General features: G+C 42.2%; 1 protein-coding gene across 2 annotated transcripts in view; it reads left to right on the forward strand.

Moving 5' to 3' along the window:
- The window catches only part of LOC137422269 (actin filament-associated protein 1), a 237,775-nt gene that overhangs the window by 201,252 nt on the left and 22,901 nt on the right, over positions 1-13,622 (forward strand). For both annotated transcript variants that reach the window (XM_078771780.1, XM_068109020.2), the window contains 3 exons: positions 4,568-4,713; positions 10,109-10,214; positions 11,594-11,803. In XM_078771780.1, the coding sequence (XP_078627906.1) occupies positions 4,568-4,713; positions 10,109-10,214; positions 11,594-11,803 (462 nt within the window). The remainder of the gene's footprint in view (positions 1-4,567; positions 4,714-10,108; positions 10,215-11,593; positions 11,804-13,622) is intronic.

Consider the following 13,622-nt stretch of genomic DNA (forward strand, 5'->3'; position numbering starts at 1 on the left):
ATAAGGGTGTACATAGTTTAACAACTCATTAAAAGGGTGCACATCATTTAACACTTCATCATAAGGGTGTACATATTTCCACAGTTCATTAAAAGGGTGTACATCATTTAACACTACATCATAAGGGTGTACATAGTTTAACACCTCATTATATGGGTGTACATCATTTAACACTTCATCATAAGGGTGTACATAGTTTAACACCTCATTATATGGGTGTACATCATTTAACACTTCATCATAAGGGTGTACTTAGTTTAACACCTCATTATATGGGTGTACATCATTTAACACTTCATCATAAGGGTGCACATAGTTTAACACCTCATTATATGGGTGTACATCATTTAACACTTCATCATAAGGGTGTACTTAGTTTAACACCTCATTATATGGGTGTACATCATTTAACACTTCATCATAAGGGTGCACATAGTTTAACACCTCATTATATGGGTGTACATCATTTAACACTTCATCATAAGGGTGTACATAGTTTAACACCTCATTATATGGGTGTACATCATTTAACACTTCATCATAAGGGTGTACATAGTTTAACACCTCATTATATGGGTGTACATCATTTAACACTTCATCATAAGGGTGCACATAGTTCCACAGTTCATTATAAGGGTGTACAAAGTTTAACACCTCATCAAAATGGTGTACATCATTGAGCACTTCATCAAAAGGGTGTGCATTGTTCCACAGTTCATTATAAGGGTGTACATCATTTTACAGTTCATCATAAGGGTGTACATAGTTTAACACCTCATTATATGGGTGTACATCATTTAACACTTCATCCTAAGGGTGTACATAGTTTATCACCTCATTATGTGGGTGTACATCATTTAACACTTCATCCTAAGGGTGTACATAGTTCGACAGTTCATTAAAAGGGTGTACATCATTTTACAGTTCATTATAAGGGTGAACATAGTTTAACACCTCATCATAAGCGTGTACTTAGTTTCACAGGTCATTATAAGGGCGTACAAAGTTTCACACCTCATTATATGGGTGTACATCATTTAACACTTCATCATAAGGGTGTACATAGTTTCACAGGTCATTATAAGGGTGTACATAGTTTAACACCTCATTATATGGGTGTACATCATTTAACACTTCATCATAAGGGTGTACTTAGTTTCACAGGTCATTATAAGGGTGTACTTAGTTTCACAGGTCATTATACGGGTGTACTTAGTTTCACAGGTCATTATAAGGGTGTACTTAGTTTCACAGGTCATTATAAGGGTGTACTTAGTTTCACAGGTCATTATAAGGGTGTACTTAGTTTCACAGGTCATTATAAGGGTGTACTTAGTTTCACAGGTCATTATAAGGGTGTACTTAGTTTCACAGGTCATTATATGGGTGTACATAGTTTAACACTTCATCATAAGGGTGTACTTAGTTTCACAGGTCATTATAAGGGTGTACTTAGTTTCACAGGTCATTATACGGGTGTACTTAGTTTCACAGGTCATTATAAGGGTGTACTTAGTTTCACAGGTCATTATAAGGGTGTACTTAGTTTCACAGGTCATTATACGGGTGTACTTAGTTTCACAGGTCATCATACGGGTGTACTTAGTTTCACAGGTCATCATAAGGGTGTACTTAGTTTCACAGGTCATTATAAGGGTGTACTTAGTTTCACAGGTCATCATAAGGGTGTACTTAGTTTCACAGGTCATTATAAGGGTGTACTTAGTTTCACAGGTCATTATAAGGGTGTACTTAGTTTCACAGGTCATTATATGGGTGTACATAGTTTAACACTTCATCATAAGGGTGTACTTAGTTTCACAGGTCATTATAAGGGTGTACTTAGTTTCACAGGTCATTATAAGGGTGTACTTAGTTTCACAGGTCATTATACGGGTGTACTTAGTTTCACAGGTCATTATATGGGTGTACATAGTTTCACAGGTCATTATATGGGTGTACATAGTTTAACACTTCATCATAAGGGTGTACTTAGTTTCACAGGTCATTATAAGGGTGTACTTAGTTTCACAGGTCATTATAAGGGTGTACTTAGTTTCACAGGTCATTATAAGGGTGTACTTAGTTTCACAGGTCATTATAAGGGTGTACTTAGTTTCACAGGTCATTATACGGGTGTACTTAGTTTCACAGGTCATTATAAGGGTGTACTTAGTTTCACAGGTCATTATATGGGTGTACTTAGTTTCACAGGTCATTATATGGGTGTACATAGTTTAACACTTCATCATAAGGGTGTACTTAGTTTCACAGGTCATTATAAGGGTGTACTTAGTTTCACAGGTCATTATAAGGGTGTACTTAGTTTCACAGGTCATTATACGGGTGTACTTAGTTTCACAGGTCATTATATGGGTGTACATAGTTTCACAGGTCATTATACGGGTGTACTTAGTTTCACAGGTCATTATAAGGGTGTACTTAGTTTCACAGGTCATTATACGGGTGTACTTAGTTTCACAGGTCATTATATGGGTGTACATAGTTTAACACTTCATCATAAGGGTGTACTTAGTTTCACAGGTCATCATAAGGGTGTACATAGTTTAACACTTCATCATAAGGGTGTACTTAGTTTCACAGGTCATTATAAGGGTGTACATCGAAAGAACAACTTGAACAAGTAAAGTAACGTTGAAAATAAAATTCAGCAATTTAGTGGTTTACAAAAAATTGATTTCTACATCACAGCAACTGTAAAATATTAAGTCAAATAGTGATTATGAAGAGCAAAGTATAAAATGCGAGTCAAAGCACATCAATGTGTTCATTTGAATAAATTTGTAAATGTCATTACAGCTGTCTGGTCACATGACATTGGCAGTTACATGGAGGGATAGTGGTGGGGGCATACTGAGATATTACAAGAAATGGCAGAAGTGAAGAATGGCCCTCGCTAATCATGTGCTCATGCTGCTCTCTTAATATCCGGTTCTTGTTAAGGTTGGAGTGCCCCAAGGCAGTGTCCTGGGCCCTAGTCCTATTCCTGATCTTCATCAATGATGTCTCTGACACTCTGGAAAATCCTCTTTGTTTATCTTCTGGTGACTCCAACCTCTGCCCGGACATCCATCATCCTTCAGACCGGCAGGCTGCAGCCTCTTCCCTCTCTTCGGGTCTTGAAAGAAAATCACAAGATGGTCAAACACTTGGAATATGTTTTTCAATCCTGACAAATGTCACACTCTCACTATCATTCTCCAAAAGGTCTATCTGGAAAACTCTCCCATATACTATTTTAACAATTCCCTTGAGGAAGTTCAGTCACTCAAACTCCTGGGTCTCACTATCAGCCATGACCTTTCTTGGCAAACTGCATTTCATGTTGATATCCAAAGCCAAACGCCAACTGGACATCCTCCGTCGTACAAACACCTTCCTTGGCAAATCTGAACTCCTATCCACGTGCAAGGCCTTCATCCACAGCATGATGGAGTGCTGCTCTCCCCTCTAGGCTGGCTCTCCTGGCTTACATCTTGCTCAGCTTGACTCCATGGAAACCAAGGCCTTTAAGGTTACTGCAATCTTCTGCGATGAAGCTGAATCTATGGTTCTATCACTTCGGGTTTCTCTGCCTTGTACCACCTCCTTTCTGGTCTTGCACCCTCTGCCCCACACCCCCACTCCCTCCCAGGCTTCTGCAGGGCTCGCCATCGACCCCCGTCTGGTGAAGTTTCGACAAAATCCAGAATCGCTGCTCACCTCCACTCATTTGTCTAAACTTATGAAGATGAACATGTTTGTGGGAAATTAATGACCTGGAAACAAGCAGACGTGAAAAGTAGAAATATCTTTGGAAGTTTTGACACCAATAAATTGTGCCGTGGGAGGGGGGAGGGGCGGGGGGGCAACAAAATAAAAATTTAGGGGACTTTTGGCGTCTCATGTGTTGGGCTGATAGGTTTTCACACAATGGCTCTTATTATGATGTGCTTTCCCTTCATTCTTTGCTTTCTTTTGAAAGATTCCCATGAAAAATACCGTTATTTGATTCATCAGAATTTATTTGGTATAAATTGCGTATACATTGCAACGTGCAGGTATAAGTTGCGTATACATTGCAACGTGCAGGTATAAATTGTGTATACATTGCAACGTGCAGGTATAAATTGCGTATACATTGCAACGTGCAGGTATAAATTGCGTATACATTGCAACGTGCAGGTATAAATTGTGTATACATTGCAACGTGCAGGTATAAGTTGCGTATACATTGCAACGTGCAGGTATAAGTTGCGTATACATTGCAACGTGCAGGTATAAATTGTGTATACATTGCAACGTGCAGGTATAAATTGCGTATACATTGCAACGTGCAGGTATAAATTGCGTATACATTGCAACGTGCAGGTATAAATTGCGTATACATTGCAACGTGCAGGTATAAATTGCGTATACATTGCAACGTGCAGGTATAAATTGCATATACATTGCAACGTGCAGGTATAAATTGCGCATTATTTAAATATCTTGTATGCAATCACATTTATAAAGGATATTCCAACTTGGTGGCCTGATGAATAAGTTATCCGTTTGTTTTTTTTAGGCAGGATCAGCAGAGGAGATGATACGGTGGTTGGGCCTGGTGTTGGCTGAAGTTGCCGGTGGTTCTGATCCCGTTATCCTGCCGTATGACTATGTGGATATCGAGTCGTTGACACATATCTTGCAGTCCGCCCAGCAGCCAAACAGGTCTGCATCATTTTAGCAATACACGACCACCATGTTTTTATGTACGGTACTTTGCTCAAAGCTCGTGAAACAATAATGCAACATTATGATTTCAAATGTCGTGAAGCGCACTTCATCGAGAGGTAGTGTGGTGATGAGTACGTTCCTAAAAAATACCTGAAAAGCGGGGAATGATGAATGAGAGTAGTAGGTAATTCCAGACGAAAGGAAATAGAAACAAGTCAAAAACACAGGTGATGTATGAAATAATAGCTTCGGATAAAATAAGAGGTGATTCAAAAGAAGAGTCCGTCCTTCTCAGAGGTGCATACAGTGGGTGGCTTGAACTTAAAGAAGCTTGGAAAATATAATGAGGAAGATGAAGCAGCTTGAGAAGATGATCATTATAAAATTTGGATTTGTTAAAGTGAGCATGAAAATGATTTGTGGTAAAGGGAGCCAAATTTGAAATATCAATGCCTAAGAAATCTCTTTACATGCTGTGACATGAAGTGCTTAATTGTAGTTCAAGCTCATTACAAAATGATTGGTTTTTTTTCCCAAAGTTTTACATGCTCTTCGTCAACATAAATCTGAAGATCTTCAAAATCTTTTTTTGAAGAACCAATTTCTTTCCTGGAAGTTCTAGCAGTGTCCATGTGTTTTATACCTCTCCAACCCCTCTCCCACCCCCCACCCCCCCTTCCCATGCCTCCTCCCCCCAAGCCCTCTCCCTCCCACAGAACTCCCGATGTCCCTGTTCTCTGCTTTTGTACTTGTGTGCTTCCCTCTCTCTCCCCATCTTATCTCCCATTCCCTTTATTGTATGTTTTGTGTGTGACGTTTAAGGAGCTGCTTCCTCTCCGTCCCATCTACAGGGTCCGTCAGGGAGGTGTGACGATTTTCAGAAAACTCGTACACAGTTATTTTTAGTCGAATTTCAATTTTTATTTTTTTTAAAGACTACATATATAATGCCATGTAATACACTGTAACAAAGACATTTAAAAAATGTAATTCATGTTTGAAAAATGACATCTAAATGGCGGCCGTTCTTGTCCAAGCATTCTTGCAGACGCACGGAAAAGTTGTCCATAGACCTTTCAACCATGATGGCAAGTGGAATAGCTCGAATTTCTCTGGTGATGGCATCTGAAAGGGTCTCAGGAGCGTGTGGTTTTTCAATGTAAACCTTAGCTTTCAGGTAACCCCATGAAAAATAGTCACAGGGTGAAAGATCGGGCGATCGAGGGGGCCACTCCACATCCCCACGGATTGAAATGAGGTGCCCTGGAAAATGTTCTCTTAATAAGGCCATTGATTCTCTTGAGGTATGGCACGTAGCCCCATCTTGCTGAAACCAAACTGGAGGGAGGTCAATGCGACGTTGTCTCAATTCAGGCAGTAAGAACTCGCGCAACATCGTAACATAACGTTGTGAGTTGACTGTCACAGTGTGTCCGCCTTCCTTGAAAAAATAAGGCCCAATTATGCCGAATCGGAATATTCCGGCCCACACAGTGACTCGCTCGCAGTGCAGGGGTCTTTGATGGAGTTCTCGCGGATTTGTTGCTGACCAATATCGGGAATTTTGCTTGTTTACACTTCCCGACAAGTGAAAATGCCCCTCATCACTCATGATGAGAACAGTGTCATCCCTCAGCAGTTCCAGCATTCTTTCTGCGAACGTAAACCGCCGTACGAAATCATTCTGCTGCAGTTCTTGAACCACCATGATTTTGTACGCGTGATAATGAAGGTCCAAGTGCAAAATTCGACGAACTGATCTGTCTGACATCCATAGAGCGCGAGCGTGCCGTACCGCTGACCGGCGAGGGCTGGCCTCCACAGCTTGTCGAACACTTTCGATGTTTTCCGGGATCCTAACGGTTCGATTACCTCCCCGAGCTGCTCCCGGCCTCACAGATCCAGTTGTCCTGAAGTTTTTTACCCACTTCAATATTGTGTTTCGAGACGGAACGGCGCCACGTCGACCAACATTGAAGTGAGTACGAAATCTGCGCTGTGTAAGCACCACCGAACTACCCGTTTGAATAAACGTCTCAACAACAAAGACGCGATGTTCAATCGTCCACAGCTCCATGGCTACTGAAATGGCGCCGAACAACGAGTAACCAACAGCCATCACGCATGCGCTAGACCCCCCACTTGCATTGTTATACCCAATTCAAACATGAATTACATTTTTTAAATGTCTTTGGTACAGTGTATTAAATGGCATTATATATGTAGTCTTTAAAAAAATAAAAATTGAAATTCGACTAAAAATAACTGTGTACGAGTTTTGTATAAGGACGGGCTCTTTTTGTGATTAATGTTATGCCTCGGTCACACATAGGCGGATATTTTGGCGACAACTGGCGACTGCCGGCGATCAAGATTTTTCGGCGACTACTGGCGATTTCGGGTGGTCAAATATGGTCAGGCGGCAGTATGGCGACTGCAGGCGGCCACATTGCGACGACGCCCCGAGTGGGATGGCGACTGTTGAAGATCGACGACGACTGCATTGCGGATGCACGGCGGCAGCGTGGCGACAGTCTGGCGGCTAGATTACGACCGATGGCGGATCGCGGCGACTGCATTGGGGCCGGGTGGCGGTTTACTCCGACGTCCGCAAGACTGCAATAAGACCGCCGGCGATTGGAGACGATTCACACAACTTTTTAAATCTTTATTTCTCTATTTTACATTTCACTTTATTCATTTCAATGATGTATGACATGAAGCATAAAGATGTTTGATGTACAATAAGAAAGTTAATAAAGATGTATCATTGTAATGTAATAATCAAACTTTTCTGCAGGGAGAGAGAATGGAAATAAAGTCCAACAAATTATTTCCACTGGTCCCAAGTCCCATAAATAAAGTTTCCAAAGGACCAAAGTCCCAAAAATAAAGTTCCCAAAAGTCCCAAGTCCAAACAATAAAGCAATATTCTTGTCGGCACCACAGGACCTCACTCCACGGAGACCCTCACACCATCCTGTCTTGCCATGGAATCGTGGTATGTCGTAATGCAGTCGCCAGGCAGTCGTATCTCTGTCGCCAGTGGCCGTAACTCGGCCGCCACTAATCCTACTGCTGTCGTCGTCAGTCTCCCATAGCCGCAGGGGAGACGTGGCAGTTCTTCTGTAGTCGATATGCAGCCGCAACAGTGTCGGCCCGTAGTCGGGAAGATGCCGCAGGAAGGCCGTATGGCATTCGCATCTCTGCCGTGCTGGCTGGTGGGGCGATTGCGGAAGACTATGAGCGACTGGGTTGCGGCCGCTTTACGCTCTTATTACGGATACCGACGACAGCATGGCGGTTCCATCGCGACAGCATGGCGGATTTTTTTCGATTGCGACTGAGCGCGCCGTTTTTAAACATTTTAAAAATTATTTTGCCCCTTTGCGGCTCTTGCCGACTGCAGCCGACCTGGGGAGGATAACCACGACTACAGGCGACCGTCCATTACGGTTTCATTACGATTGTCGGCGGGTGGTGGCGATTTTTTCAGTCGCCAGTAGTCGCCGACAAATCCGCCCATGTGTGACCTAGGCTTTAACTCTTACACGAGCCACGATCTTGTATACAAAAAAAAAGAAGAAGAAAAAAAGAACCTTATCAAAGTGGTTTGAAGCTAATCATAATTGCAGCAAAATAAACTTTTCACATTGCATCCGCATTCGTGTGAATATCAAAAGCTGATAAGACAAAACCTCCATGAATCCATTATGGATCTATCCATTGTATCAGTTTTCTGCAAACCAAAACAGTTTCAATCTGTCTTATTCGGACGTCCTCTCGGATTTCTTCCTTCGACCACGAGCTTTAGTGCCTTCTTAAGGCTTGTCAATTCTCAAACGATTGTCAACAAGGAATGTTACACTGATATCTGATCAGAAAGGTAACCTGATGCCTTTGAGAAGAACGACGATAAGAAAAAGGAACATTCATGGCGTTTGAAATGATCATATATTGTCATGTTTGAAATGGGAAGTTTGAGTCGTCACTGCTCGGATCTGATGGCGACTGCTCAAAGTTCTAGTTTAACAAATCATTTTCTTGCGTCTTTTCTCAGAGCGACATTTTGGTCAAAAGTAATCTTTCGTGGGAATAATAATAAGTAATTGCCTCAAGCTGGAAAATCTATATCAATGATGTCAAATATAAAATATTTTTAACATCATCTGAGATGTGCATTTTGGAGGTCGCAGTGATTCAGAAACCAATGAGAAAGCTCCAAGATGAAAACGACTGTTGACAGAAGCATCATTATTCGCCGCTTTGTATTTGGCTACTGCAATTCTATTTTTCTATATTGGAGGAGACGTGTCCATGCGTAACGCCTCTTCTTCTTTTTTTCCACACATAAGAAGCAACAATTCTGAACTCGTCTTTGTCAGGGATAGAACCACATCCGCGAGCTTACGAGTTGGTGACTTTAACCACTCGACCATGGTGACGTTTAAGGAGCTGCTTCCTCTCCGTCCCATCTGTAAGGACGAGCTCTTTGCTAATTTATTTACGAGTACAAACACCAACAAATTGATCACAACTTTATCGAAGATATTTGTTTTGACTTGTCTTGGTAGCGCAACTTGTTTTTTTGTTTTTTTGTATGCAAGACCTAGGCTCGTGTAAGAGCTAACATTGATCACAAAAGACAAACTGACACATAAAACATAAAACATATGATAAAGGGAGCGGGAGAACAAGATGGAGAGTAGGGACATCGGGAGATCTGTGGGAGGAAGAGGGCTTAGGGGGAGGAGGCATGGGAAGGGGGGGGGGGTGGGAGAGGTATAAAACACATGGACACTGCTTGAACTTCCAGGAAAGAAGTTGGAATTTCAAAAAAGTGGATCTGGGATGAATTAACGTGGGTAGAAAAGATCAAGGTTTTGGATGGGGGAAGATAAGAGATGGTGGTGAACAGCTGTTTTAAAGACCTGGAGGGAGGAGTGGGATTGAAGAGAGTGAGGGAGTTTGTTCCAGAGGCGGGAGAAAAGAGGAATGAAGGAGTGAGGGTGAATAGAGAGTCTTGATTTTGGCAGTTTCACCATAAGAGGGTTGCTGGCAGATCTTGTGCGACCTGTAGGAATATTGGGGGGACAGAACATAAAGAGAGAGAGCTGGGGGGGCAAGGCCGGAGAGGAGTCGGTAGAAGACAGAAAGATCACCTACCTGCCTGCGGTGAGTGAGTGAAAGGCCCTCGGAGTTAGCTTCATCGCAGGAGATTCCAATGATTCTGAAAGCTTTGGTTTCAACAGCGTGAAGCAAAAGCGTGAAGTTGTTGGTTGAGTTTCTAACTTTGTACCATTTATCATTGCTCATTTTGTAGAATGACAGTCTTGTAAGAAAGTCATGCACCTGTCACAGTCATAACACCTGATGTTTCTGTCTGAAGGCAGTCAGTGGAAAATGGGCCCACAACTACTGAGAGTGTAAAAGGAACACTCAGGAAAACCAGAAACACATCTTCGCTCGACGGTTCCTGCAAGAACCTTGAAAAGGTGCATGATTTGCTTCGCTTACAAACTACGAGCACTAAAGAAACAAATTTTTCTATTTGATTACGAGTTCTAAATAAAGCCAACTTGCCATTTGATGTTAACTCCATACAGCAGGAGTGGTTACCTTTATTTACAATCTGCATACTTTTACCATCACAAGTAAACCATCAGACTGTTGACTGCTTTGAGTGGTTGCTTCCACTCTCCATTCCCCTTCCTTTGTTATCAGTGCTCATCAATCAACATCGTACATTTTCTATTATCCTGCTGTGAATACTAAAGCTAATTGGGGTTGCCCAATTTGATTCAAATTTGATGATTTCAGGCTTGTGAAGTTATTTCCAAAAACTCGCAAAATCAAGCAGTTTTAATTTGGTCTGTAGTAGAAACACTAAAAAGATGCTTTTATTGTTAGCCTGTCCCCTGCTCAGCAGGATACGGGGTTTGCAATCATGTGGTGTGTTGTGTTGTGTTTATGTTGTTGTGTCGTTGGTTGTTACGGGTGTCAGATGCGGGTGTCAGAAGGTGGAATGGAGCCCTCCCTAGTCTCAAAGTATCCACCTTCGTGTGTGTGTGTGTGTGTGCGTGTGTGCGTGCGCGCGCCCGTGCCAATGTCCGTCCGGGCTGTAACTTTTTTTTACATTTGAGCTTTTGTCATCAAATTTTCAACAATGTATTATTATGATAATATGTAGAAGACAAATTCATAATTTGATTGAAAGGTCAAAGGTCAGCATCACCTAAAATCATCAATTTTCATCCCATTGACCTCAAATTTATATTTACCATTTTAGTTTTTCATCAAATTTTCAAAATAGCTTTATGAGAATATGGAGAAGACTTAAATTAACAATTTGGTCAAGAGGTTAAATAAAGTTCACCATCACCTAAAATCACCAATTTTCATCCCATTGACCTGAAATTTTAAGTATTTGCATATTGGGTCACAGAATTGGTTCACCAATCAAAAGCCAGAAGTCGATTGTGTTTTTATTTTATTTAACGCTCAAAGGTCAAGGTTGCCTAAAATCACCAATTTTCATTCGATTGACTTGAAATTTGAGCAGTGTTTGCATATTGCGTCACTGAAACCTATTGCCTTTGAGGTCAAAAGGTCAAGATCACCAAAATCGACAATTTTGTCTCTTTTTTTTTAGCTGTTTGTGTCATGTTTAGCATACGGAAGAAGATGTCTGAATACAAAGCGGACGCGGACTCCTTTGCGTTTTCAGATGCTTTTTAGTTTTATCTTTTATTTGCTTCTTTCAGAAAACAACATACCCTTAACATAACCTGACAAACATATTTTATTTATTTTTCATGCTGCTTATTGATGGGTCTTGGTGCTCGCCTCATTTTCCCGCATTGCTTGAGTGCAGGAGAGTAATGGTCGGTCGGCTTTCAGCACAGCACAGACTCGTCATGGCTCTTTAGCACGGCATCGGTCTGACCCTCTACAGGGCCTACACTACCAAACTCCATCATCTCCAACGCCCCTTCGGTCCCAGGCCATTGGGAGCAGCGCATCACTCGCATCAGCCGTCAGGGATCTGCACAACATTGCTTCACCAAAAGCCATTCGTCAGCAGGTAAAATGGGCAATATTATAGAGCAATTTTAAAGAGACGTAAACTTGAAATCAGGTAAAATGTAACAAAAACACTTGATGGGGCTGTTAGGTCATGCTATTGTAGAACAAAGAAACTGGGAAAGAAGTGAGAAATTTGTTACTTTTTACACAAAGTAGTGGAATTTTATAGTCAGCCCACATACTACATCCTATACCAACAAAAACACCTCTTTCTTTCCCTCCTGTGACTCCTATCTTATATCTGTGTTGTATGTAGATTACTGTATGTAGATGCTTTAGCGCCACCTGCTGGGCAGTGCATGTATACTTGTTCCTCTGGCCTCATCTTGTCTCTCGTTATTCGTATTGTCGTGGACACCACAGTTGGTGACGAGGATGGCTGACAATCAAGTCAGTATTCACGTTAAAGTTCCTGCATTCAGTGGTGACGATTTCCAAGTTTTTGCTGAACAGTTGGAGTTCTATTTCATCACAATTGGTGTGGACAACAAACTCACAGAGAAGGCCATTCTTTCTTTCTTCGCTGTTCTCAGATAATTATTGGCTTTTGTGTGACGTGGTCGCTCCCAACAAGCCGAAAGACGGTGTCCTGATGTTCCAGTACATCATCCAGAAGATGAAGGAACATTCTAAGCCTGAAAAATCGCCACATGAAAAATCGTGTCGTATGAATGCCATAATTTGACGAGAAATTCAGGAGAGCGCGTAGCTGATTTTGTGGCAAGATTGAAACTGCAGGTTCATGCTAGGTGAGTATTCTACCAGGCTCAAGGATAGATTTATTGCTGGTTTGCAAGATCAGAACATGGTTTCTGCGATACTTCGCATCGAGTTTGAGGATATTCCCTTCGTCAATGCAATTGAAACCACACTGGCTGCCGAACAGGCCCTCAAAGATGCACGAGTCATTACCGGTCAGACGATGGAGGTCGGCTTGGGAATCTTCAGGGTGTTCACTTCACCTCAGACCTCCGAGAACACCTCCGAGAGATTCACCTCCGAGAACAACCTTCGGTAAGAAATTACACACACCACTTCCACTCAGGTGACAAGGTGCCCACTCAGGCATGTTCGGGGTGCAGAGGTAAACACTTCTGTCATACTTGTCCCGATAAGGACAGTGTGTGTTTGAATTGTCAGAAGGTGAGTCATCTGAAACCCATTTGTCGAGTGGCATCAACCATGTCATGGAGGACGATGGCGACCTGGGTCAAGATGTTCAACCAATGCTGGATCTTTATTCAGTGGGAATTCCAAAAGCTCCACCAATAACAGCAGATGTGGAGGTTAACAATACTCCTATGACATCCAAGTCGGCACTGGTGATGCAGTCTCCATCATAAGCGAGCAGACCTCTCATAAGGCTGAGCAGTTTGACGCACATCAGTTTGGACCTCACACTGTACTGGTGTCACACTGTACTGTAATCCCTGGTGTTGGGCTAGTGGCTAGGGTGCGGCTTAGGATCCTAGAATCCTGGGTTCGAATCTCGGTCGATCGCTGAATTAACGCCAGGGGGGTTGACTCAGCCTGTCATCCTTCCGAGGTCGGCAAATTGAGTACCAGCTTGCTGGGATGAATGATCACGGTGTGTACCCCGGTTTAGAATAGGTACACCGTATCCCTGCGCATCGTTAAGAGCGTGACCAAGGGTTGGCGTCAGGAAGGGCACCCGGCCATAAAAACATTGCCTCAACCAGGGAACCATGATTGTCATGGGGCCCACAAGGCTAACCCCTGCTCTAGCGGGGAAAATGGCCTTAAAACGATCATTCATTCATATTCATCGTATATCGTATACGTATACGTATCCGTAT

Source organism: Myxine glutinosa, chromosome 2 (assembly GCF_964187855.1).
Source record: "Myxine glutinosa chromosome 2, kmMyxGlut1.1, whole genome shotgun sequence".
NCBI classification, from domain to species: Eukaryota; Metazoa; Chordata; class Myxini; order Myxiniformes; family Myxinidae; genus Myxine; species Myxine glutinosa.